Source organism: Myotis lucifugus, unplaced genomic scaffold (genome assembly GCF_000147115.1).
Source record: "Myotis lucifugus unplaced genomic scaffold, Myoluc2.0 scaffold_726, whole genome shotgun sequence".
In the NCBI taxonomy this organism is placed as follows: domain Eukaryota; kingdom Metazoa; phylum Chordata; class Mammalia; order Chiroptera; family Vespertilionidae; genus Myotis; species Myotis lucifugus.
In genome coordinates this window covers 224,450-247,739 of record NW_005871774.1, presented here as the reverse complement: position 1 = coordinate 247,739, position 23,290 = coordinate 224,450, and the positions used below count along the sequence as shown (strand labels likewise).

Here is a 23,290-nt window from a genome sequence, read left to right as displayed (position 1 = left end):
CAACCTTATATGGCAACAGAACACATTCTCTCCAGCTTTGCACAGGGACAGAGAGAAGTGGTGGGGCTGGTGGGTGCCCTTCTCCTCGGGACCTCGAGGGGGCGGGGGGTAGGGAGGATCCTGCAGGCCATGGGGGTAGGGAGGCTGCAGCTGGAGCCGGCCGGAGGCCAGGATCTTTACCCAAATAACAGGAGGCGGGCCTGGCGCTTGACCTGCATCATCTCACTGACTCCTGTCAAAGGAACGTTGGATCAGAAACACGCACCACAAGAACGTGTAAACATGGCCACGGGACACGGCTAACCAGCCGCCCATTTCAGAGATGAGGAAACAGAGGCTGTCAGGTGAAGTCACCTGCCCGAGGCCCTCCAACCAGGAGGAAGTGAGAGTCAGACCCCGCCCATGGCCCGGCCTGGCCTGGCCCCTGTCCACCAGGTGGCCGTGGCCTAGCTGTGACACAGGCCTCTCTTGCTTACCTGGATAAAGATCTCTGGCTGCTGTCCCGCCCTCCCAGCCCTCCTGGGTCGAATGAAGGGCACTCAGCGTTCCCTGTAGCATTTATGTGCCTCGTGGCTATTTCAGGACCCACGTGCCATCTGTGCTGGGAAGAGCTGGGCGCGACAGGCTGTGTACCTCTGCCCAGAGGGGTATCTGTCCCCAGCTCCTCCCGGGCAGCGGGGGACCTCTGTGACCTGACCCAGGCACTACGCAGGTGTGTCTTTTCCTGTGTACTGGCAGTGCCACTGTGTCCCTGCCCAGGTGAATGTGCCCAGCTGGCATCACTGGGCACCCGTCTCTCTTGCTCTTCCTTAATATATTATAAAGGAGGTGGTGATAAGTGGACACGTGAGCCTCCGAGGATTCAGTGTCCCCACAGGTCCAGCCAGTGGCGACCTCAGTGTGGCCATGTCACAGGAAGCGAGCGATGGAATTTCTGCAGGGTCTGCTTTACTGGTGTAGCCGATGGGGTGTTTTTCTTCAGCTGCCCCATCTGTTGGCGAGGACACAGCGTCCGGATGAGGCCCCGGAGCTGCTGTGGGGAATGTGAGCCTGCTGTCCTTTGCGGGTGCATGTTACAGGCTCCGTCTACGTGCCAGGCACCAGGCTGGGCATTTGTGGCCTGGTCCTGGCCCTTTAAGAACCTGTGCACTGCGTCATAGGCCTGACGACCTGGTATAGTACCGCCTGGGCTCGGGGTTTTCGCCCAGGGTTTCAGCCGCCAGCCCCTTGGATGGCCTCCAAGATGGTGATATCCGCCCGTCCCAAAATTCTGCTACAGCTAATACGTAAAGACGAGCCTGGAGGGCCGGGAGCAAGCAGCCGGGAGCAGGTGCTAGAGGTACCGGCCCAGAAAGAGAGTTAAGTCTGGGGGAATCAGGCAGGTGGCAGGGATCCGGGCTGCCAGCCTCTACTGGTTTGGGAAACAGCCCCTCCCGGCATGAGCACTGGGATGGGACTCCCGTAGGCGGGGGAGATTTGATGTGCTCAAGGGAGCAGCAGTGGCAGGTGTGGCTGCAGGCACTGTCCCCCAGGCCAGAGATGGGCGCGCTCTGCCCGTGTGGATGGACTGTCACTGCTAGGTCAGCCAGGTGTCCAAAGTAGAGCTTGCCCTTGAGGAGGGATGGCCATCCCAAGACTCACCAGCGGGACTTTGTGGCACAGTGTGGGACAGGGAGTTGGGGCTGGGTCACTTCTCTGCCCTTGCCCTGCTCGCAGTTATCTCTCTGGGTGATCCAAACGCATAATGGTAATTGCTAACCCTTCGTAAGGGTCTATGCGGTTAGCTCATTTCATCCAAGCCAATGAGGAGATGCTGTTATTATGATCCCATTTCACAGATGAGGAAATCGAGGCCCAGAGTGGGAAAGCAAGTTGCCCAGGGCTACAGAGCTAGGAAGTGCTGGATCTGGGATTTGAACCCCGGCACCCTGATTCAACTTCCCTTCCCGCCCCGTCGCCCCACACGCCCTGCAGTCGGAGTTTATGTGAGGCTTCCGACCGTGTGGCTTTAGGCGAGACCTTTCCCGTCTGAGGCCTCAGTTTCCCCAGATACTGAACAAAGAGGACCAGCTGGATGCTCCACGTTCCGTGATGGATGTTTTAATAGCTCTGTCACCATCCCGGGCCTTGCCTTGGACACCCCGGCTTGGGGAGTGACTGCTCAGCTCACAGCTTCCTGTTTCCGACCCCAGGCTCCTGCCTGCTTGCTTTTCCTGGCTCTTTGCCAGGGACTGCCCAGGCCACCAGGCCTCTGAGCCTGCCCCTCTGCTTAGCAACGGTCACTCTCAGAGCCCCTCACTCCTGAAGGCCTGACAGCAGTTCCTGCAGCTGGAAAGGCGTGTCACTGGGCACAGTGGGCTGGAGTGGGAGAGGGGGTGGGGGTAGCGTAAACACCCCCCCACACCCTGTCCCCTGAGGGTTACTGGGTGGGCCCCTGGCTCTGGAATAACCTCCTTCTGCAGCTGCCCAGGAGGAAAGGTAACTCCTGGTATTGGCTTTCTTTGCTCAGAAACCTGTGGTCAGGCCACCTTCTCCGTGTTCAGGGCAGGGAGGGAGCTGGATGGTGAAGGGAGATAGCCCATGAACTGTTGAAACGTTGTCATCTGGAGCAGGTTGAGCAACCTCCCTGGGCCTCAGTGGTCCCATCTGTCAAGTGGGGAGGCCGCGAGAGGGGAAAGGGACATCGTGAGCAGCCTAGTCGGGGAAGGACGCTTGCTTCCGGTCTTTTTACTGGGCCACGTGGTCTGGACGGTGAGCTGAGGTTGTCAGTGGATCGTGCAGATAGAAATAACAGAAGATGACAGGCAACCGCAAACACTGATTTAGCACTTACAGGTGCCAGGCGCTGTTAGGAAATTCACAGGCATTTCCTCACATACTGTCCTTCTCAGAACAAGCCCGTGAGATGTTTGTATTCTTCCTACAGATGAGGAAACTGAGGCACAGACCAGCGAAGTACTTTTCACACAGCTGCTAAGTGGTTCACACCCAGGCGTCTGGCTCCAGCGTGCCCTCTCTGGGTTTCGGCTTTTGCTTTTCTTCCAAAGCGGGCTGACCTCTCTCTCTGTCTCCTCTGCCTGGGGATCCAGAGTCAGGGCAGCCAGGGGTCCTGGAGTCTGCACAGATGGGGTGCCTGCCCACTGGGCGTGGCTGGGCCGGAGGATGGGCAAGGATGTGGGGGGCAGACCACCTGAAGGGGAGGAAGCTGTGGGCTGTGCATAAGCAGGAACCACGACTCCGGAGCTTGGAGGTGGGGTGGGAGCTGGCAGCCCAGCCAGTGGCGCTCCTGCTCCTGCTCCTGTCGCCTGCCTTCCCCGGCCCCTGCCAAAGGCAAGTCCACACAGCTGCCCAGGCCCAGGGCCAGCAAGGGCTGCCTACCCACCCACCAATGGGTCAGTTGCTTTTCCCACCCCTGGTCACTCTGTGGCTCAAGCATTTGTTACTTTTGGCTCTAAGAAAAAATGTGATTCTAATCATTGAGTCACTCGTCCCGCCCCCCGCTACCCCCCCCCCCCCACCCTGCCATTTCGGGTGAGAGAGGAAAAAGTCATTCTGTCTAAATGGCAGGCTTCTCCATTCATTCAACAGATGTTTATTAAGGGCCTACTACGTGCTGGGTGCTAAGTACCTGGGAGGTGCAAGACAATAAACAGGTGGTTCTAGAACTTGTGGCCGAGGGCCGGCCTCCTCCCATCATCCTCCCAACACCCACTTCCTCAGGTCACTCACCTTTCCAGCTCCGTGCAGGCAGGGAGCCCACGTGCCTCCTCTGTGGACTTTAAGCCCAGCTTGGCCACTCGCTAGCTGTGCTGCTTTGAGCTCATTATTTATCCTCTCTGAGTCTTGATTCGGTCACTCATCCTGCAAATATTTATTGAGCACCTACTATGCGGAACCTACCTTCTCACAGGGGAGACAGACGATGGACAATACCTTTAATAAGCAATTACATTGTGTTAGGAGGGGATTCATCCCATGGAATAGAAGGAGACGCCCCGGAAGGTAAGGCGGTTGGAAGTGGAGGCAGGGGCTGCAGTGGGGTGGACGGGCCGGCCTCATTCAGAAGGTGACGGTTGAGCAAAGGCTTGAAGGAGGCGAGGGAGAAAGCCGTGTAGAAATGTGGAGTTGCCCAGCAAGCGTGGCTCAGTGATTGAGCATCGACCTATGAACCAGGAGGCACCGTTTGATTCCTGGTCAGGGCACATGCCCAGGTTGTGGGCTTGATCTACTGGAGGCAGGAGGCAGCCAATCAATGATTCTCTCTCATCATTGATGTTTCTATCGCTCTCTCCCTCTCCCTTCCTTTCTGAAATCAATAAAAATATATTAAGAAAAAGAAGCGTGGAGATGAGGGGTCCAGGCAAGGGGCCCAGTAGAGCAAAGTCCCAGTGGGAGCAAGTTGGCCGGGCCAGGCTGGGCCAATCGAGCCAAGGGGAGTCGTCATCGCACTCCGGGGTTCCCCACACTCCTGTCCTTGCTCTCAGTTGCTGCCTGGTTGTTCATGTTCATCTCTGTGATTTGCCTCCAACACCCAAGCCCATGCCCTACGCCTTGAGCCCCGTCCGCCTGGGTTCCTAGAGGTGGTCAGGACACATTCCTAACGGCTCCGGCCGGTGCAGGGTTTCCGGTCGACCAGAACGTGGGAGCTGGGAGAGCCCCAGGTGCCGCCCGCCGCCCGCCCGAAGGTGTCCCTGTTCCTTCCGTGGTAGGTCTTTCTTACGCATCACCCCAAAGTCTGGGAACCATGCCTATTCGTCCCTCCGCTGGACAGGTTTGGGGTCTGTGACCCCGGGGGTGCCTGGTTTGCTCGGGGTCACAGACAAGAGTTAACTGTCCTACTTTTGGTCTGCGGTGGAAAGAGCTCTGAGAGGCAGCCAAGGGGAAGGGAAGTCCTGGACGGAGCCAGCAGAGGACGGCAGCCTCCCCGGCAGCAGGAGAAGGTTGAAGGTTCCAGCTCCAGCTCAGTGCGGGCGGGGCTGTGCGCCGTGCATGGTCACGAGGCCCCAAGCCAGGCCCCGGGGCCGCCCTCCACCAGGCTGCTGGGGGCACAGGTCCTGGCATCTGGTGCGCACAGGTTCCAAACCAACCTGCGTTTCCTCAGTGCCCGGACTTGAGACGTATTATCCGAGCTCTGTGGTCCTCCTGTTCTTACCTGTAAAACCAGCGTCCTAGGGGATCCAATGGGGAGCACAGCGAGGGGGTCATGTTGGCAGGTTTCTCCTTCTCTGTCAGAGGGTCTGGGTTCACATGCAGACACTTGGGCCCTGGAACGGGTCAGGTTCTGCCTCAAACTAAATCACACCCGTTGCGTAGCGAGCACGGCCGGACGAGCGTGGTTGTCCCCGAGGAGGGACAGGTGCCTGAAGAGGTGGGTAAGGAGGGGACTGAGATCCGAACCCGGAGTGCTTTCTCACCCGTTCGGCTTTTTGTCATTCTCTTGTTCTACTTTAAGCCTCTAGGGCAGCGGTTCTCAACCTTCCTAATGCCTCGACCCTTTAATACAGATCCTCATGTTGTGGTGACCCCCAATTTCATTGTTACAAATTGAACGTAATTAAAGCATAGTGATTAATCACAAAAACAATATGTAATTATATATGTGTTTTCCGATGGTCTTAGGCGACCCCTGTGAAAGGGTCGTTAGACCCCCAAAGGGGTCGCGACCCACAGGTTGAGAACCGCTGCTCTAGGGGGTTACACGACAGGCTGGGAAGGTAGTGAGCTCCCTGTCCTAGGAGATGTGTAAGTACAGGCACATCTTAGTGGGAAGTAGCAGCAGGAATTTAGAAACAGATTGAGTGATTGACAGATGCCATTGACTGCCACTGTGAACGCTCCCTGTAATCCTAGGATAAGGGCTCTGTCTTACTTGCCTTGGCCTCACCTGCTCCCTTGCTGCCTGGCACACAGCAGTGCACACTGCGGTCCCTCCAAAGCTGTTGAAAGAGCGAGTCAATGAATGAATGAGGAGTGATGCCCATGTCCAATCGGCTCAGTAATGAGAAAAGTGCGGTCCAGAGAAGAGAGGGCATTTGCGGAGTCCGGTGCTAGGGTGGGCATACACCCTCTGCTTCCCCATCTGCACGCAGGTTCTAGGGCGGTTTGAAGATTAGCAACGACGCCCTGTGCTGGTGGAGCAGGTGCTGACAAATAGGTAGCTTTTGTTTTAAAGCCAGATGAATGCCTGCCATCTCCCATCTTTAAGGGTCGAGGTCAAGGAAATAGACTTTGAATGAGATGGAGCTGAACTGAAGCTCCGGCTGTGTGAGCCTCAGTTTTCTCATCTGTAAAATGGGAAACTGTTGGGTCCACTGGCGGATCTAAGGAGAGCATGCGGGTAGCTGCTTCATGCTGGGGCTCTTGTTGGTGGCCCTGACCCTCCCTATCTGGTTCTGAAAGGACTCATCTGAATCTCTCCCAGCATCGGAGGGGAAGGTGGGCCTGTTTTATAGGTGAGGGCACAGAGGAGAGGGGGAAGTGACCTCCCAGGCAACGCACAGTCACGTTCTGGCTGGAGCCGAGACAAATAACACGACGGCTGCTTACTGAGCACTTGCTGTGTCCAGGAGTCACACATGCACTCCCCTTGGATTCTCATGCAAACTCCAGAAGTAGCTGCGATGATTATACCCTCGGAGAGAAAGCACTGCAAAACCAGAGAGGAATTCGTGCGCTAGGGTCACATACCTAAGCAGTTACTGCGGAACCAGGCGGCTTGTCTTCGGGCTCATTGCTTCCGGGACCCCAGAGCGGGGTGCCCTGGGGGAGGCAGGTCCCTGCGCCGATGATCCCGTGTGATTGAAGGTGTTCCATCTTCTGGAGCAGACCCTCCAGGCCCCGCCCAGCTTCTGAGCCCACTTCCTCCTCGGGGGCTGGACTCGCACGTCTGACCCGGCGGAAGAGGAGGCCGGGGCACTGGGCCTCCTGCGGGCCAGTCCTGCCTGCTGCCCCCTTGCTCAGCTCTGCCCTCTCGCCTCTGTAGGAGTTTCTCTGTGACCAGAAATACAGTGATGAAGAGGACCTGCCAGAAAAGCTCTCAGCCTTCAAAGGTGAGCGGGGCTGGCTGCCCCACCCCCCGGCCCCCATCCGGAGGATTCCTTGCCCCCAAAGGGCCAGGCTGCACCCGTTTCCTCCAGAACGCCCCTATTCCTGGTGGGCTGCAGAACAGGGTGCCCAGTGAGAGGGGGCAGGCCCCTCCACGGCCTCCAAGCCCCCCTGGCCCCTTCACCCTTCTCCTGTGGGCCTCAGTCTGCCCCTGCCCCTCTCCCCACAGCTGCCCCGCAGGCTCAGGTTGGCTCCTGCCACCGCTGCCCAGGCCCTGCGCGCTCCGGGGCCCCAGCACACAATCAGGTCTTTGTAGCAGCCCTGGCCTCTCCCCCTCCAGCTCTCCCCTCCAGCGGGGAGCGTCGGCAGCCCCTGTGGAGAATGGACGCTTGTGTCTGCGCAGTGGGCCAGGGGGCAGAGTTTCTGCCCATTGAATCCCAGCAGCACGGGATGAAAAGAAAACAGGGCCCGGGAGCCCGCGCGCACGCGGGGAGGGGGCGGCATAAAGGTCCCTCTGTTCCGGCCGCCGGGCGCTTGGTTCCGGGCCAGCGGCTCGAGAAAGGAGAGGACCCTGCACATAAGGAGCAGGCGCGCCCACCTTTCCTGCGGGGGGTGCACTCGGGCGCCCTGGAGGACCACGCGAGCATCCCGAGGCCGCATCCCCCCAGAGCCGTGGCACTGCGGGCCGCCTCCCTGCTCCCAGCAGAGAACCTGCCCGGTCTCCTCAAACTGTCCACACTGCGGTTGTCCGGGTAGGACACCATTGGCTAAGCGCTTCCCCTGCGGTGTTGTGAGTGCCCTGAATCATCCCCCTCGGCCAGGAGGGAGGTGATGCTGTCTTTAACTTAGAGAAAGTCAGCTCAGAGAGGTGGGGTCATTCGCCTGGGCTCGCACAGCTCCCCTTGGGCGGAGTTGGGGCTCGAACCTACATTGATCTCATTCCAAAACCCCTGCTCTTAACCATAATGCGATGGTGCTTTTTACACTAAAAAAATGTAAGAACTAGAACAAAGGTATCCCCACCCTGCCCTGTCGCCCTCCCCCTGCCAATCATCCCTAGGAGGGCCTGGCCAGGGAGGAGCAGCCCTTCCCCTCTCTCTAGTCACCGATGGGGTGGCCCTGGGAAAGGGACAGGTGTCTGGGTAGCAGGTGCTGGGGGGGCTGTGGGGGGGTGCCCAATTAGAAAGGCTGGGAGCCCTGAGGCCTGAGGAGGAGCCCTGTGACTACCTGGGAGGGACGTGCCAGGCAGAGGGTGGCAAGCCCAGTGGGAGCAGCTGGGGGGCCAGGCACAGCAGGCCAGTGGGTGGAGCAAGGGGATGGAGGGCGAGGCAGCCTGAGAGGCTCCTGAAGGTCCGGGGCCTGGAGGCCGCTGGCTGCTCCCTGCGGAGGCGCCCCGAGGGCCCTGCTCTCCTGGGCCGGGTGGGCTGCCCGAGGCCACAGGGCTTGCTTGCACACACCGCCCCCGACAGAGATGCCAAGGTGTCCACGTCATTCTCTCGCTACTGGGGGTTCCCGGGACCCCTGGATCGGGACGTTTGGCTCAGTCTGTAGGTGAGCTTTGTGGGGAGGGCAGGCCACGGGCACTCCTCCGGGAAGAGCATTGGCTTCTCGGTGTTGCCCGCGACCAAAAGGTCCCGAACCACAGGGACTCCTTACAATGGTGCCCACACCTGGCTGCCCACCAATCTGCCTCTCCGGGGCCAGAATCTATTGTAGTCACTGAGGCCGATTGATGCAGCCAGCGTCAATGCTGGGACCCGGAAGGAAACAGCTGTGTCGCGTGGGAGAGGGTCAGAGGGACCCCTCACGCCTTTCTCCGTGGCCCACAGGAGAGCAGTACAGGCAGGACGAGCTCTTTTTTCAGCTGAGATGATGGGACTGGTGTGAGACCCCCACGCGGATGAGGAGTTAGGGGTGGGCTCCCCAAGGACCTGGCCAGTTCCCACAGGGGAGTCACTGGGACCCGCAGGGCCACCCTTCTTCCAAGCTAATGCCGGTGTTTGCTCTGTGCTTTCCAGAGAAGTACATGGAGTTTGACCTGAACAATGAAGGCGAGATTGGTGAGTGAGGCCGTGAGAGTGTTGGGGGACCAGGGTGCTTGGTGGGTGGACGGTGTGACGGTCCAGAGAGCTGCACAGACTCGCCTGATGTGTGAGGTGTCAGGAGCGTGAGGGGCACACACCGAACCCTCCCAATGGGCGGGGCCAGCTGAGCCAGGGTGGAGCCCGACTGCCTTTACCCATGCCCCAAACTTCTCTTCCCACCGTTTCCCTCCCGACCCGCTCCTGCCCTCGCCTCGGCCTCCCACCCCAGGGGACCCAGCATAGAGAGTGCCGCCCCAGCGGGGGCTGGAGGTGCTCAAGCTTTTGACGCCCTGGCCTAGGGGGCTGGGGTTTCCTTGGTCCCCAAGCCTCTCCTCCCATCTGTTCACTGTCCTGCTGTTGACAAAGTGCCTCGTGTACACTGGGTCCCTCCTCCAACAGACCTCATCCTGTCCTGCCATCCAGACGCTGCGGGTGACCAGCGCCTGTCCCCTGGCACTTACATTCAAGACCATGTGTTGACCTTCACCAGTAGCAGAATGACATGGTCAAGGCTGGTTTAATCATCCCATTTCACAGCTGAGGAAACAGGCTCAGAGGGACGAAACGACTTGCTCAGGGCACGTGGTTGTTAGGTGGCGGGCCCGGGTCCTCATCCCTCCTCCGGTTCACCCTGAGCTCGTGTTGCTGCGTTCCTACTCCTCTGCCTTCTCTCTTTCTTCCCCCTTTCGGGTATTTTTATTCTTTTTCTTCTTCAGAAAAAAAATTTATCAAGTTAAAACATTTTCATCAGAAAAAAATTCTGGAAAGCCCAGCAAAGCACAAAGACAAGTAGACGTCACTCACCCACAGCCCACCCCCCAGAAATAACTGCTCTGCGCGGTTCATATCCTTCCACGCTTTGTTCTCATCACAAGTGCTGTTTTATAGCGTTTTTAGAATCTCCTTTATTTTAAAAAGTAACATATTGTGAGTATTTTGACATATGATTTACTTTTCTTTTGAAATATAATTGGTGGCTGCATAATATTCCATTGTGGGGATGGACTGTAATTCATTCGGCCAACGCCCTAGTGTCATTGATAATCCTGCGAAGACCATCTTTGTATGTAAATCTTTGTCCACATTATTTCTTAAGAGTAAATCTCAGGAATTAGACATCCCGGGTCAGAGGTTTTTGAAGCATCCCGCCAAACGGCCTTCCAGAAAGTTCTTGCCAGCTTCGAGTCTGGCCAGCAGCTGTGGGAGCCCTTTCACTCCTTCCTGCAGAGGCTGCCCAGCTTTCTTTGAAATGCCCTGGACATCCTGGCACCTAGGGGTCTGGCACCAGTCCTGCCTGCCCTGCCTCTCGGGTGAGCTGGCTTCACGGCAGGCCCTAAAACCTGCCTGCCGCACCCCCTCCCCGCCATCCTCTGCTGACCATTGTTCACGGAACAATCCGAAGGAAATTGCCTCAGATCTTGGGAGCCGGTTGGTCAGAGGCAGGACTCCTCGGGGCGTAGTGATTTTCTGGTGCCTCCCTTGTTTTTCTTGAATTTTGTTCTTTTGTTGCTTTTCCTGCTCTTCAGGGTATTTTTGGACCCTCTCCCTTCTGGCCTAAGTGGTGCCCTTGACTGCAGGGTGGGAGTGGCAGAGGGGAGAAGCTGCCCCCTGGCGATGATGTCGATGCCTGGGGTCAGGCCAAGTCCCTGACCCCACCTCGCTGGGCAGTGGCCTCCTGGCTCCCTGGGCAGCAGGCCCAGGGCTCCCCCTACCCACGGGGAGCAGCTGAGATCACAGGAAAGAACAGCTGCTCATCACTGTGCGCCTGCCCCCTGCCGGGTGCTTCTCGCGCATCATCCCTCCCAATGGTCCCATCAACCCGTTTTATTTTTTAATATATTTTTATTGATTTCAGAGAGGAAGGGAGAGGGAGAGGGAGGGAGAGATAGAAACATCACTGATGAGAGAGAATCATTGATTGGCTGCTTCCTGCACGCCCCTCAATGGGGACCGGGCCCACAACCTGGGCCTGTGCCCTAACTGGGAATGGAACTGTGACCTCCTGGTTCATAGGTTGATGCTCAACCACTGAGCCACGCTGGCCGGGCCCATCAACCCATTTGACCGCCGATGGGAGCGAGGGTACAGAAAGGTTAAGTAGCTTCCCCCGGGTCCCACAGCCAGAAAACGCAGAGCTGGATTCCAACCCAAGTCTCTGTGACACTAGAAGCACATGTCCCTAACCACTAGTCTGCATTGCCTCCGAAGGATACGGGCAGGGAGTGATAGGTCCCTAGAGCAGCAAGGCCATGGACTTGCCTGCCTACCCCTCACGGGCCTGCTTTTCCTCCCGCAGACCTTATGTCTTTAAAGAGGATGATGGAGAAGCTTGGGGTCCCCAAGACCCACCTGGAGATAAGGAAGATGATCTCGGAGGTGACAGGTGGGGTCAGCCACACCATCTCCTACCGAGACTTTGTGAACATGATGCTGGGGAAACGGTCGGCCGTCCTCAAGCTGTGAGTACCTCCCGCCTCTCCCGGGGCCTCTGAAGGCCCGGTCACTGTGTGTGGAGAGGCCCCTGGCCCGTGTGGCCGCCGGGCAAGGCTTTTCATTTCTCTGAACCTGCCTTCCTTACCTGTCAATATCACACTAGCGTGTACCGTGCAGGTGACATTAGCCTGTAGCAGAGGCCGGGTAGAATCGTCACTCAGTAAGTGGCAGCTGTGATGACAGTGGCAATGACGATGACAAAGCTACTGGCAAAACTTTCTGAACCTCGGTTTTCTTGTTTGTAAGTGGCTCTCCCACCCAGGGGGTGTGTGAGCACAATCTAGAGTTAAACACCGCTCTAGAGGGCGGTAGAGTGGGCATGCTACTCATCTGTAAGATAGAGATGTAATAAATATCTTCCATGAAGCGTTGTCCTGAGGATTCATGAGATAACACACCTGAGAGTCTAGCCCGGTACCTGGCTGATGGCACCTAGACCCGTGGTGGCTAAAGTCACACTCTATACGCAGGTTCTCCCCCACGAGGAGCTGCAGAGAAATTCCCTGCAGAGTCTCGTGGTATCTGAGCTGAAAAGGACCTCTCTTGGCTTTCATCAAATAAGATTAACTTTTTTTTTTTCAAATGTCAAATAGACTTGTCTCATTTTACCAACGGGGAAGTTGAGGGTCCAGGAGGCTGAGTAACCGGCTCGTGAGCCCACAGTTGGAGCTGGTCAGAGCTTTTCGTGTGGGTGGGGCGGGGCCGAAGGTGTGCTGGGAAAAGCACCAGGGTCAGATGGCCCTGGAGGGGGCGGGGTAGCGACCAGTGACGATGCTAGTAAAAGGACGTCGAAGATTTCGTGCACATTTACTGTGTCAGGCACTTGACACTTTAGACTTAGCATTTGTTAATTCAGCAAATATTTACTGAGTATGCAAGGAATTATTCTAGGTGCTGGGGACACACGAGTTGCTGACCTCCTCCTGGAGCTTACATTCTAATGGCAGGAAACAAATAAAAACACCAGGTTGTAATGGTGTCGTCCAAAAATCACAAAGTAGGAAGAGGAATGGAGACAATGTGATGGGGGTAGGAAGGACCTCACTGAGAGGGCGACATTGACCAGAGCCCTGAGTGAGGGAGACGGGAAGAGAAGAGCCACGTGAAGATCTGGGGGAAGCTTTCCAGGCAGAGGACATGGCTCGTGCAAAGGCCCTGAGGCAGAATGTGCTCTTTTCAAGGGACAGCACGGAGGCCAGGGTGTCTGGGCCATTAGTCAGGACACTGAGTGGAGGATAAGTCTGCAGAGATGGGCAGGGGCCGGGGGACATGGGGCCTTGTAGGCCTGTCAGACTTAGCATTTTGTCCTACGGTGGAGGGAGGCCACTGGAGTGCTCTCAGCTAGGGGCTGACTTTAAAAGGCCCCTCTGGCTGCGGCAGGGAGGCCTCTGCAGGTGAGGGATGCAGTGCTCGCTTGGAGAGGTGCAGTGCAGGGGGGCAGGAGCTGTTGGCCTGGGAGAGCCAGAAGCACTGCTTCCTTGCCCAGAAGTGGGGTGTAGAGGAAAACGGGGAGTCCGAGGAGTCTAAAGTCTGGGGTCTGAGTAACTGAGTGAGCGACTGTGCTGTGTGCTTGGCAGGAAGAACAGGCAGGGAAGGTGGGAATCAGAGCTCAGGTTTTGATGTGTTCAAGGGAAGTGCCCTTCAGACAGCCAAGGGGAGAGGCGGAGGGGGGAGCTGGCAGTGTAGATCTGGAGCTCAAGATAAGCTGTTTGTGGACGGTGGCCCTTTGGGTGGGATTTAAAGCCGGGGGGATGGGAAGAGCCCAACCAGGGAAGGACTGATGCCTGGACCAGCTCCAGGAGGGAAGCACTTGGGCACCCTCACCCTCCCTTCCAGGTGGAAACACGAGCATCAGCGGGGTCGAGTGCCTCGCTGGAGTCCCCAGCTGGGAAGTCGTAGGTTGGGGCTCAAATCCAGCTGTTTCCCCCGGGAGACTACACCATGAATCCCTACCCTCAACTCAGACTTTCCTCTCAGAGCAGTGGGAGGTTTTTGAAGATCAGAAGGGGTTTTGAGCAAAGCTGTGGCCCAGCCTAGCTCCGCCTCCTCCAGGCAGTGCCGTTAGGGGAAGGTGCATGGCCTAGAAGTCAGGGATCCCGTCTTGTCCTGCTCGGGCTGCCTGTGTGGCTCTGAGGAGTCACACGGCCACTCTGCCCCTCAGTGGTCTCCTGTGTGAAATGGGACTGGGAACCCCTCCCACGTAGCCGCCGTCCTGGGCTTCGGAGAAGACCCCGCTGCGAGATGGCTGAAGGGCGCTCTGCTGAGGACCCGCCGGGGAAGGCTGGAGGAGCTGTCCCTGGACGGGAGGGTCCTAATCCTGTTGTTTTCTTTTTTCTCCATCTCCAAACCAGAGTCATGATGTTTGAAGGAAAAGCCAAAGAGAGCAGCCCCCAGCCGGGTGGCCCCCCTCCAGAGAGAGACATTGCCAGCCTGCCCTGAGGACCCCGCCGGGACCTGCCCCTGCCTTCCCTGCCCGTTCCTCCCCCCTTTATCTCTCTGCTCTCTGGACTCATGTTTTGTCTTATTTGGGGTTTTTTTTTGGTCGTTGGGCATGTTTGTTTTTTTCATCTGCGGAATCAGTGATCTCTTTGTAAAGCGCAAATTATCTGCCTTGAAGGGGATCTGGGGCCCCTCCCTCTCTCCTTCCACCCTCCTCCCCACCCCCCATGCATGCAGAAGGGCTGACATCAAACCAAAAACGGGAGAGGGCGAGGCCAAGGCAGGGGGCTGGAAGCCTGTGATCCCCGCGCTTGGAGCCATCCTTCCCAGAAGCCTCTGCTCTTAGCCCCGGCTTGCTGGCCGGGCCCCGGTGAGGACCTCAGTCCAGCTTCAGGAGACCCTGGAGTAGGAACAAGGCTGCAGGGCCTCGCTAGGGATTCCTCACAGGTTCCAGTGCTCTCAGGGGTCCGGGATGTGGCCACTCACTGTCCTACCACCCAGGTGACGCCCCCCTCAGGCCAGGCTTCTCATCCTCAGTGAGCTGGCAGAAGGAGGAAGCAAGCAATTTGAGCCCTTCAAGAAGGTTCCGGAAGAAATCCTCCAGCCTTGCCCCCCGGCCACCCTTTTCAGGCAGCTCAGAGGGAGTCCTGTCCCTTGCTGGGCAGCAAAGGGCTTTGGAAAGAGAGGGGAGGCCAGGGGCCTTGGGGAAGGGGGTCGTCTCAGTCTCATCCTACTTTGTAGGGAGGATGCTGAGGGCAACAGGCCAGGAGAAGGCAGAATAAAATGCTTGTGGCAAACAGAGCACAACTTGGCTAAGCCAACCAAGATCTGAGAAACGGGGGGTTGCCTTTCCGATCCCAGTCTGCTTGGAAATGACTGTGCTTCCCCATTCGCCTCCCACCTTACGTCACTGTACTCAGTCATGCAACAGGTATTTATTGACCACCTACTATAAGCTTTAAGTCTCCCCTCTTTGTGCTGACATGTGCTGTGTCCACTGTCTCTGTAACTCACCTCACCCTTTCCAGATCGCCCCAAACCTTGAGCTTGGGCACTGGACTGGGGTCTCCTGTGTCCTCTATTACGGACTCACACGGTTTTGCAGCCCCGATCCACCCTGTAGGTTAGCTGAGCCCGTCCTCCCGTGTCACAGGTGAGGAAACTGTGGTGGCCCACAGGGGTTAAGTGCCTTGCCTGAGGTCAGGGGTTCATCAGGAGACGGAAGAGCCTGGACTGGAGCCCAGGTGTTCAGATGCCCCGCCCATGCTTCCTCGCTGCTCTGGGCTGCCTCGCTGCTCCTAGGTCAGCACCGGGAAGACCCCGGGCCAGGACTCCCCTTCCCAGTGCCTCTGAGTCAGCACCAGGGTTTGGGTAAGGGCCAGGTCTGCCTCTGTAATTCCGAACTCGCTAGAGCTTTTCAGCTAAGCTGCTTCTCAGAACGCACACAGGTGTCACACTCGGCCCCATGCTGGCTGAGCAGGAAACTCAGCCTTGGCCCCACCTGTGCTCTGGAGTCCCTTACTCTGCCCGCTCAGGACTTAGATGCACTCACTCATTGAATGTATTTATTAAGCATCTGCTATGGGCCAAGAGCTAAGAACCCAGTAGTGAAATAGACTCATATTTAGAGTCTAGTGGGGAAGTCAGACCCAGACAGGGAAAAGTGAGATGGATGTTAGGAAAAAGGGGGCTCTGGGGTGACTGCACTGCAATCCTGGGGGAGCCAAGCTGGGCCCAAGACTAGGCAAGAGTCTTGGAGAAGCCTCTGCCCAACCTGAAGCGGCAAGGTGCTGCTGGAGCTGGAGCTGGAGCCAGCGTGGGTTCCTGGGGCTCCTCGGTGACCCATCATCAAGGGCCCAAGGAGCTGCCCTTCCAGCAGCATGAGAGCGTGGAGCCGGCAGGGAATGGGAAATAGCTAGGCCAGGTTCACTGGTTGGTCTGAACCAGTTCAGCAGCAGATTATTCGGCCGTGGCTGGCTGAGCTTCAGGCTAAGGAGCTGCTCAAATGCACAGGCCTAGTTGAAGTTTAAACCCAGCAAAAACAGTTCTCCCTGTAAATGTAAAATCTCACCCCACCCCCTTCCCTGTCTTGGCTCCCCTCCCCCCAAGATCATTAGATAAGCAGCTGCCTATCCTCACCCCTCCCTTCTACCCCTCCTCTCTGGGACAGGATGCCTCTGAGCAAGGTAGAGCTTTCCTGGACTACCCACCATAGTTAGCGTACCTGATCCTCACTCAGAGAGCAGGGCAGAGCCAACCAAGCTTCTTTCAATAGGCCCCCCAGTTTACAAGACCACAGGCAAGACTCCTCAAGGGAGGAGAGCAAGGGATGTGTCCGCAGCTCTGGGAAGGGCAGGCAGGTGCTCTCTCGTGGAGGAAGAAGGGCTCAAGAATGGCCCCTGGGGGGGGGGGGGGCGGGGGGAGTCTGCATGTATTTCAGGTTGTGGCTATTGGCTCCTGCACTCTGCTCTGACCAAGGGCTCAGCTTCTTAGATCTCCAGCTGTCTTCTCTCTGAAAGACCAAATCTAACCAATGGAACCAGAAACGTGGGGACTGCCAAGTGTGGCTTTGTCCCCGCGACTCGAAAGGAAGGTGTGCCAGGCAAGTTCAGGTGGATGCAATGTGTGTGCGGCGTGCGTGGGAGTGTGTGTGGTGTTGGAGATCATCTCTACAGACTGGAAATAAAACAGACAAACTTACCCATGTCTCGACTGGTGTGTCCTGGGGATGGGTTCCAGGGCTCAACGGATTCTGAAGAGCTAGCGAATAGAGTAACTGGATGAGTGTGTCTTGTGTACCAGGCTCTGCTAAACACAGAACTTCCTTGCCTAACAACCTAAGGAGACAGATTCTCTTTGTCATCATCCTTGTCTTACAAATGAGAACTGGCTTGGAGCAGATCCGCAATTTGTCCCCTCCCCTCCAATACACACACACACACACACACCAAGAACCTCTGTCCTAGAGCATTTTTCACATAAATCCACTACAGAAACGTCCACGGAATAGTCGTCCACGGAATAGTCGTCGATTAGCATATCCGGAGGAACTGGACTCTAATCCCGCCTCCACCGCGCTGGGTAATTCCACCTTCTCTGTGCTTCCAGTTACCGCATCAATTAAATGCAACGACGGACGGGTGACTAGGGTGTCTTGAAGATTAAATAACACACCTAAGGTGTTTTGCGGCTTCCAGGCTTTTGCTTCGTCAGCCATTACCTTGAAAGGAGCAAACAAAGCTGATGTTTGGTGCTCTTTAACCTCCTAAGTCTCCCGAGGCGAGGCTCTGCCCCATCCACTTTCTGAACGTCTTTTCTTTCACACACATCCCCCTCCGAAGCCCCTCTCAAGAGCAGCCCTGTGAATATTGGTCAAGTTCCTAACTTCCTTGACTCGGGAACCATGAATAACCACTTTCAGCGAAGTGTTATTGGGGGTTTCCACTGAATCCTGAGCGTAGAAAGTTCAGGCGTGCGCCGTCCAAACATAGAACCCAACACGCCCCGCTCAGGCTGCGAAAGCGGGGGCGGCACCTGGACGCTCCCGGGCGCAGGCGCGAGGGCCCCAGGGCTCCGCCCCCTACTGCTCGAGCCAGCCAATGGGAGGGGGCGGCCGGGAGAGCGCGAGAGTTCAGACAGAACCTCAGTCTCCCTGGACGGGAACGCGTGACGCCATCCAAGCGCGCCGGAAGTGCGGAGGCCGCCGCGCGCCGCTATCCTGGAGCGTAGGAAGTTGGCCTCGGAGCGGCCTGGGCTGTGAGGGGAAGGCCGCGCGGGGCAGCGGCGGTTGCTTCGACCACCTGAGGGCGGCGCGATGGGAGACGAGATGGATGCTATGATCCCTGAGCGGGAGATGAAGGTCAGAGACTGGCCACGGCCTCCCTCCCTTCCTTAGTCCCGGCGTTGCCTGGGAGCCCGGCTGAACGGCGAAGCGCGGGTGCCGGCTGCCCCGCCTCCTGCTTGAATATTTGCCGCGTCTAGAGTTTTCACCTGCCTGTCCTGGGCGCTAGGATGGAGCCTTACCCCACAACACCTGCCGGGGCTGGTCTTCCCGGGCTGGTCTCGTGTTACTCCAGCTGCTTACATGTGGCGGTCGGAGCCGTGATAATAAGCTGTTTATCGAGCGTTCACTGTGTGCTACGCACTGAGTTGATCGTACAGCCACCGTTCGGAATAGTTGTTAACATGGAGGAGCAAGTCCAAGTCTGGGAAGTGACTTTCCCACGGTCGCATTTGACAAGGAGGCTGAAATCTAGGCGGTGGTTGTACATTTTCTTAGCACCCTCTCCTGTCCACTCTCACGGGACGACTTCCGGAAGGTGGTCCGGGCTCGCCCAGCGCAGAGCCAGGACTCGGCCCCGGTCCGACGGAGCACTTCAGTTAATGGGAATAGAAGGGCTGTTTTGGTACCGGAAACGTGCCCGGGTCAGAAAACTACAGAGAAGGGCAGGTGACCCCAGTGATGGCTATCAACACCGGAGAGGGAGGAAGTCGCAGGAAGGTTGTAGGCGTTTGAAACCCTCAGTGTACAAAAACGAAGGCTGAGAAAGGCTGTCTTTGACTCTTAACACGTTTGAAAATGTAAGCAAAAGGGAAAATTCGCATTCTTTTCTTCACCAAAACCTCAACTTAAAGATAAGTTTAGAATGGAAGGAAAAGAAAACCTTTTACGAGTATAATACAGCTTAACATAGCGACTGGTAAATTTATGGAGCTCTTTTTGCCAAGAAAGCAATAAAAATATATATTAAAAAAAAAAAGTGGTGCACACCGGAAATTGTCTTTGAATGCATATAGGTAAATTCACTGGAGACTAGGCGAGTCGGGCATTGACAGGAGATTGGGGGAGGCTCCCAGGCCCTGCAGTTCCAAGGGGCATGAAAATGGGAGGAAGTGAAAACTTGACCTGGAGGTGGCAGGGGTGATGGCTCCCTGGTGTCAGGGAGGCAGTGTTGTGGGGTAAGGCTCCATAGTGGATGGGTCAAGCCACGCCTGGCCTCAGAGCCTATGTTAAAGGTGTGGGCTTGTGATTGTAGATCTTGAGCACCGAGATTGACCATACATGTCCTTTGGGGTTTTTTGTTGTTGTTTTTTTGTGGTGGCATTTGGTTTAGCACTTGATCCAGGTAAGTCATTCTTGGGATTTGGTTGATTTGGTTACCTTTCTGTGGCCATTATTTCCTTATATGTTTGTTGGGTACTGCACTGGGTAGTCCCGCTTACAGTGTAGTCAGGTGATGCTTTCAGTATTTAACAGTTTATTCAGCACTATTCTGGGTCAGGAGTCAATACATACTACAAAATAGGACCAGATTGTAAATAATAATAGATAATGACACAGCTTGTGTGGAGGTTAAGACAATAAATAAGCTAGAAATTCAGAAAAGGAAACATTTAGTGTGAGCTGGATTAGTCAAGGAAGTCTTCATGAAAGGATTTTTTAAAATTCATTTCGTTGGCACTATCAGGGGGCTCAGTTGGTTAGAGCGTCATCCATACACCAAACGGTTGCGGGTTTGATCCCCAATCGGCACATACGGGAGGCAACTAATCAGTGTTTCTCTCTCTCCCTTTCTCTCTCTAAAATCAATTTTTAAAAAAAACATAATAAATTTTATTTCATTGAATAAATATTAATAAACACTGTGCCAAGTACCGCAGTATGTACAGGAAGCTTGAAAATGACTAAGCCACACAGTCCTTGGCCTCGGGGTAATATGTATTTTTGTTTTACTGGAATCCAGTCTACTGGATTATGACAGACTTGATTTAATTTCCCATTTTCCCTGAATTGATCTTGTTTTGATGTCTCCCAACAGGATTTTCAGTTTAGAGCCCTGAAGAAGGTGAGGATCTTTGACTCCCCTGAGGAGTTGCCCAGGGAACGCTCAAGTCTGCTTGCCGTGTCCAACAAGTATGGCCTGGTCTTTGCTGGTGGAGCCAGTGGGTTGCACATTTTTCCTACTAAAAATCTTCTTATTCAAAATAAACCTGGAGATGATCCCAATAAGATAGGTAAGTCATTTGCTTTGTGTTGCATAGTGGGGAGGAGTGTAGTGAAGTACTAATATAGTTTCCTTCCCAAGAACCATTCTAATATTAAAATGAAAACTGCTGTTAGTCCTCAGGTTGAGCCCAAGAATAAGTTCTAGGTTAGATGTTGGAAGCCTGTCCGGTTCTCTTTGGTCCTTTGTTTTTCTCTCTTGATGAGTTGTTCCTCTGAGCTGAGTTGAGAAGAACTTACCATTCTGCCCTGCGTTTGTTTTTGCTCAGCTGCAGCGGGCTTCTGGCTCCCTTGGAGAAGGTTTGCTGCATGGCTTTTTAGTTGGCACAACAGTTCCCTCCAAACAAGTGGAAATGTGTACTATTTGCAAAAGTATGGGTACAGGTTGGCAATATTGTGACTTACAAGAAATAACATTTTTTAAAAAGTTAAAAAATATGTATATGTGTGTGTGTGTGTGTGTGTGTGTGTGTGTGTGTGTATTTGCTCTTCCTCCACAATTTCTGGCTCCCAGGTCCCACAGCTCCTGGAATTTCCTAAGTGTTGGGGCGGTAGGGGGAGTTTTGTTATGTTAGTGACATAATTTTGGAAAGCACCTAAGGTTGGGGGTTGGTTGCCAGTTAAACCAACCTTGTGATTAGAGGACTGGAACTTTTGGTATGTCCCCCTCCCGCTACCCCCTCCACTGACCAGGGTGAATTAATCACCAGCGGCCGGCGATTTGATATCCTGCCGATGTCATGAAACCCTCGTAAAAACCCAGGAGGATGGTTTGGAGAGTCTCTGAGTTGGTGACCATGCGGAGATGCAGGGAGAGCTGCAAGCCTGGGGAGGGCATGGAGCTCCACACCTTCCCATCGACCTTGCCTATGTCGCTCTCCCATCTGGCTGTTCCTGAGTTACATCCTTTTGTAATAGACCACTGACCTAGTCAGTAACATACAGTATTTCTCTGAGTTCTTTGAACGATTTTAGCAAATTATTTAAACCCACAGAAGAGGTTCTGGAACCTCTGATTTATAGCCAGTCGGTCAGAGTGAAGGTAACAACCTGGGCTTGCAGTTGGCATTCTGAGTTGGAGGGGGTTGTTGAAACCTTCAATTTGTAGCCAGCTGGTCAGCAGCACAGAGACACTGGGCTTGTGGCTAGGCCTGAAGTGTGTGTAGAGGGGGGACAGTCTTGTAGGACTGAACTCTGAACCTGGGATCTGATACTGTTTCTGGGTAGATGATGTCAGAATTGAGTTGAATTCTCAGACACCTGAGAACTGTTTGTTAGTGTGGGGGCACCCCCCACCCCGGCATGGTAGAATGGGGTCCAGGAACCCAATTTAAGAACACTGTTTTCAACAAAGGGCGACAGCCACAGTTCATTTCCCCAGGTTGTATAAAGAAGAATTCCTGGAATACTTCATGCATCATTACAAATCTGTAAGAAAGCTGAGATTTATCTGCATGACTAGATACCAGGGCATGTGCATGGGTTTATGAACATTCCATTTCCTGCTTTGTCTTTTTTTATGTTTTCATAGTTGATAAAGTTCAAGGCTTGCTAGTTCCTATGAAATTCCCCATCCATCACCTGGCCCTGAGCTGTGATAACCTCACACTGTCTGCGTGCATGATGTCCAGTGAATACGGTTCCATTATCGCTTTTTTTGATGTTCGAACATTCTCAAATGAGGTAAGCTACGGGCAGACTCCGGTGTCAAACGGGACCTAAGGTTTCCTGGTATTGAATCATAGCCTAGAGGTTCTTGGTTGACCCTTGAAGTCTTTTCTAGTTTAAATACGGATTTTTTAAAAGTCCTTAATTATAGAACCATAGGTGTTTGAAGTAGAAAGGACTTCAAGAAATTATTTCATAATAGCACCTGCCCCAAATTATTTCATATTTTGTTTACATATGAGGCAGCGGAAGCCTAGGGGGCTCTAGGAGCTTTAGGTCACTTGCCCAAGACCGTAGAGTTAATGGGTAATGTCGGAAGTAACACAGGCTGGGTCTCTGGCCTCCTAGTGCAGTGTTCTTCCATTCCCAGCAGTTTAGTGATGATAGCAGTCAACGGTAGTGAGTGCTTGTGCTTGCTGTGCCAGGCCCGTACTGGTGCTTTACATGCCTTATCTTTGTTCATGCCTACCAGGGCCGGACACAGTAGGTACTGCTGTCTTCATTTTATCGATGGAGAAACAGCCAGAGAGTTTAAGTAACTGTTCAAGGGCCCAATGCTGTTAAGAAGCAGAGCCCAGGTTTTAATCTAGTGTCTGCTCTTTTTCGATTATTTTGCATTCGTGTATCCCCTGCTGGGAGTCCCTCCAGTGTGCTAAAATAATTGATTGCCATTTTCAACGTTGTGTTGACATTGTAACAAAGCGGTTGTTGTATAGAGCTAATTATTTTTCATTATCGAGAAGCGCGAACTGTAATTTGAGAAAACTTACATATTCAAAAATTTTCTCCAACTCTTAAACATCCATGCATTTATTAATTTATTTTTGCTCTGGGCATTTGTTTTAAAAGGCCAAACAGCAGAAACGCCCATTTGCCTATCATAAGCTTTTGAAAGATGCAGGAGGCATGGTGATCGACATGAAGTGGAACCCCACTGTGCCCTCCATGGTGGCAGTGTGTCTGGCCGACGGCAGCATCGCTGTCCTACAAGTCACAGAAACAGTGAAAGTGTGCGCGACACTTCCTTCCACGGTAGCAGTAACGTCTGGTGGGTGATGAAGGCTGTCACTAACATGCAGTAATGCTGATGTTTTAAAGTTAATTGCTGGAATTAAAAGCAAATGCATCTTTTGTTATATTTGTTATTATTTGGTAGAAGTGGAGACAATATTCTTTATTTTATTTCCACAATTAACTCCTTGAAGCCAAACAGCATCCATGATTTCACTTGAATGTGCTTGGGTTTTCTGGAGAAGGAGATGTTTTGGTATAGCTGGTTTAGAACTGTGTTTTTGAGAGTAATTGTTTCTGGATCTGAAATAGTTGTACTATGAATGTCATTTGTACCTTTAGGGGGGTGGGAGGAAAGCATCAGAAATATCAAATAGGAGCAAGACAACGATTTCTTGATGTTCGGAAACCTTCTGCGGTCCCTTGTCTTATCTAAAGACTGCAGTTTTGTGTGCTTTCCAGCTTTCTGGGCAATGCTCTATTGAAAAAGCATTCTTATCAGTCGATTCGGTGGCCCAGCGATAAATCATAATTGTATCGTCATAGT

General features: G+C 54.4%; 2 protein-coding genes across 2 annotated transcripts in view; both read left to right on the top strand.

Annotated features, from left to right (window-relative positions):
- The first annotated feature begins 1,159 nt into the window (after nt 1-1,159).
- AIF1L (allograft inflammatory factor 1 like) lies at nt 1,160-16,760 on the top strand. Its single transcript, XM_006105808.3, has 5 exons — nt 1,160-1,339; nt 6,983-7,049; nt 9,063-9,104; nt 11,425-11,587; nt 13,973-16,760. The coding sequence occupies exons 1-5, from the start codon at nt 1,232-1,234 to the stop codon at nt 14,058-14,060; spliced, it is 468 nt and encodes a 155-aa protein (XP_006105870.1). The 5' UTR covers nt 1,160-1,231; the 3' UTR covers nt 14,061-16,760.
- A 995-nt stretch (nt 16,761-17,755) lies between these two features.
- NUP214 (nucleoporin 214) overlaps nt 17,756-23,290 on the top strand; it is a 76,827-nt gene continuing 71,292 nt past the window's right edge. Inside the window, 4 exon segments of the mRNA XM_023746731.1 lie at nt 17,756-17,919; nt 19,880-20,075; nt 21,596-21,747; nt 22,582-22,780. Of these exon segments, the coding sequence (XP_023602499.1) occupies nt 17,875-17,919; nt 19,880-20,075; nt 21,596-21,747; nt 22,582-22,780 (592 nt within the window). The 5' untranslated portion in view covers nt 17,756-17,874.

Coding starts and splice junctions, on each gene's coding strand:
- AIF1L (XM_006105808.3), top strand. CDS start 1,232: ATGGCCTCCAAGATGGTGATATCCGCCCGTCCCAAAATTCTGCTACAG. Junction 7,050..9,062: donor AAAGCTCTCAGCCTTCAAAG/GTGAGCGGGGCT, acceptor TGTGCTTTCCAG/AGAAGTACATGGAGTTTGAC. Junction 11,588..13,972: donor CGGTCGGCCGTCCTCAAGCT/GTGAGTACCTCC, acceptor TCTCCAAACCAG/AGTCATGATGTTTGAAGGAA.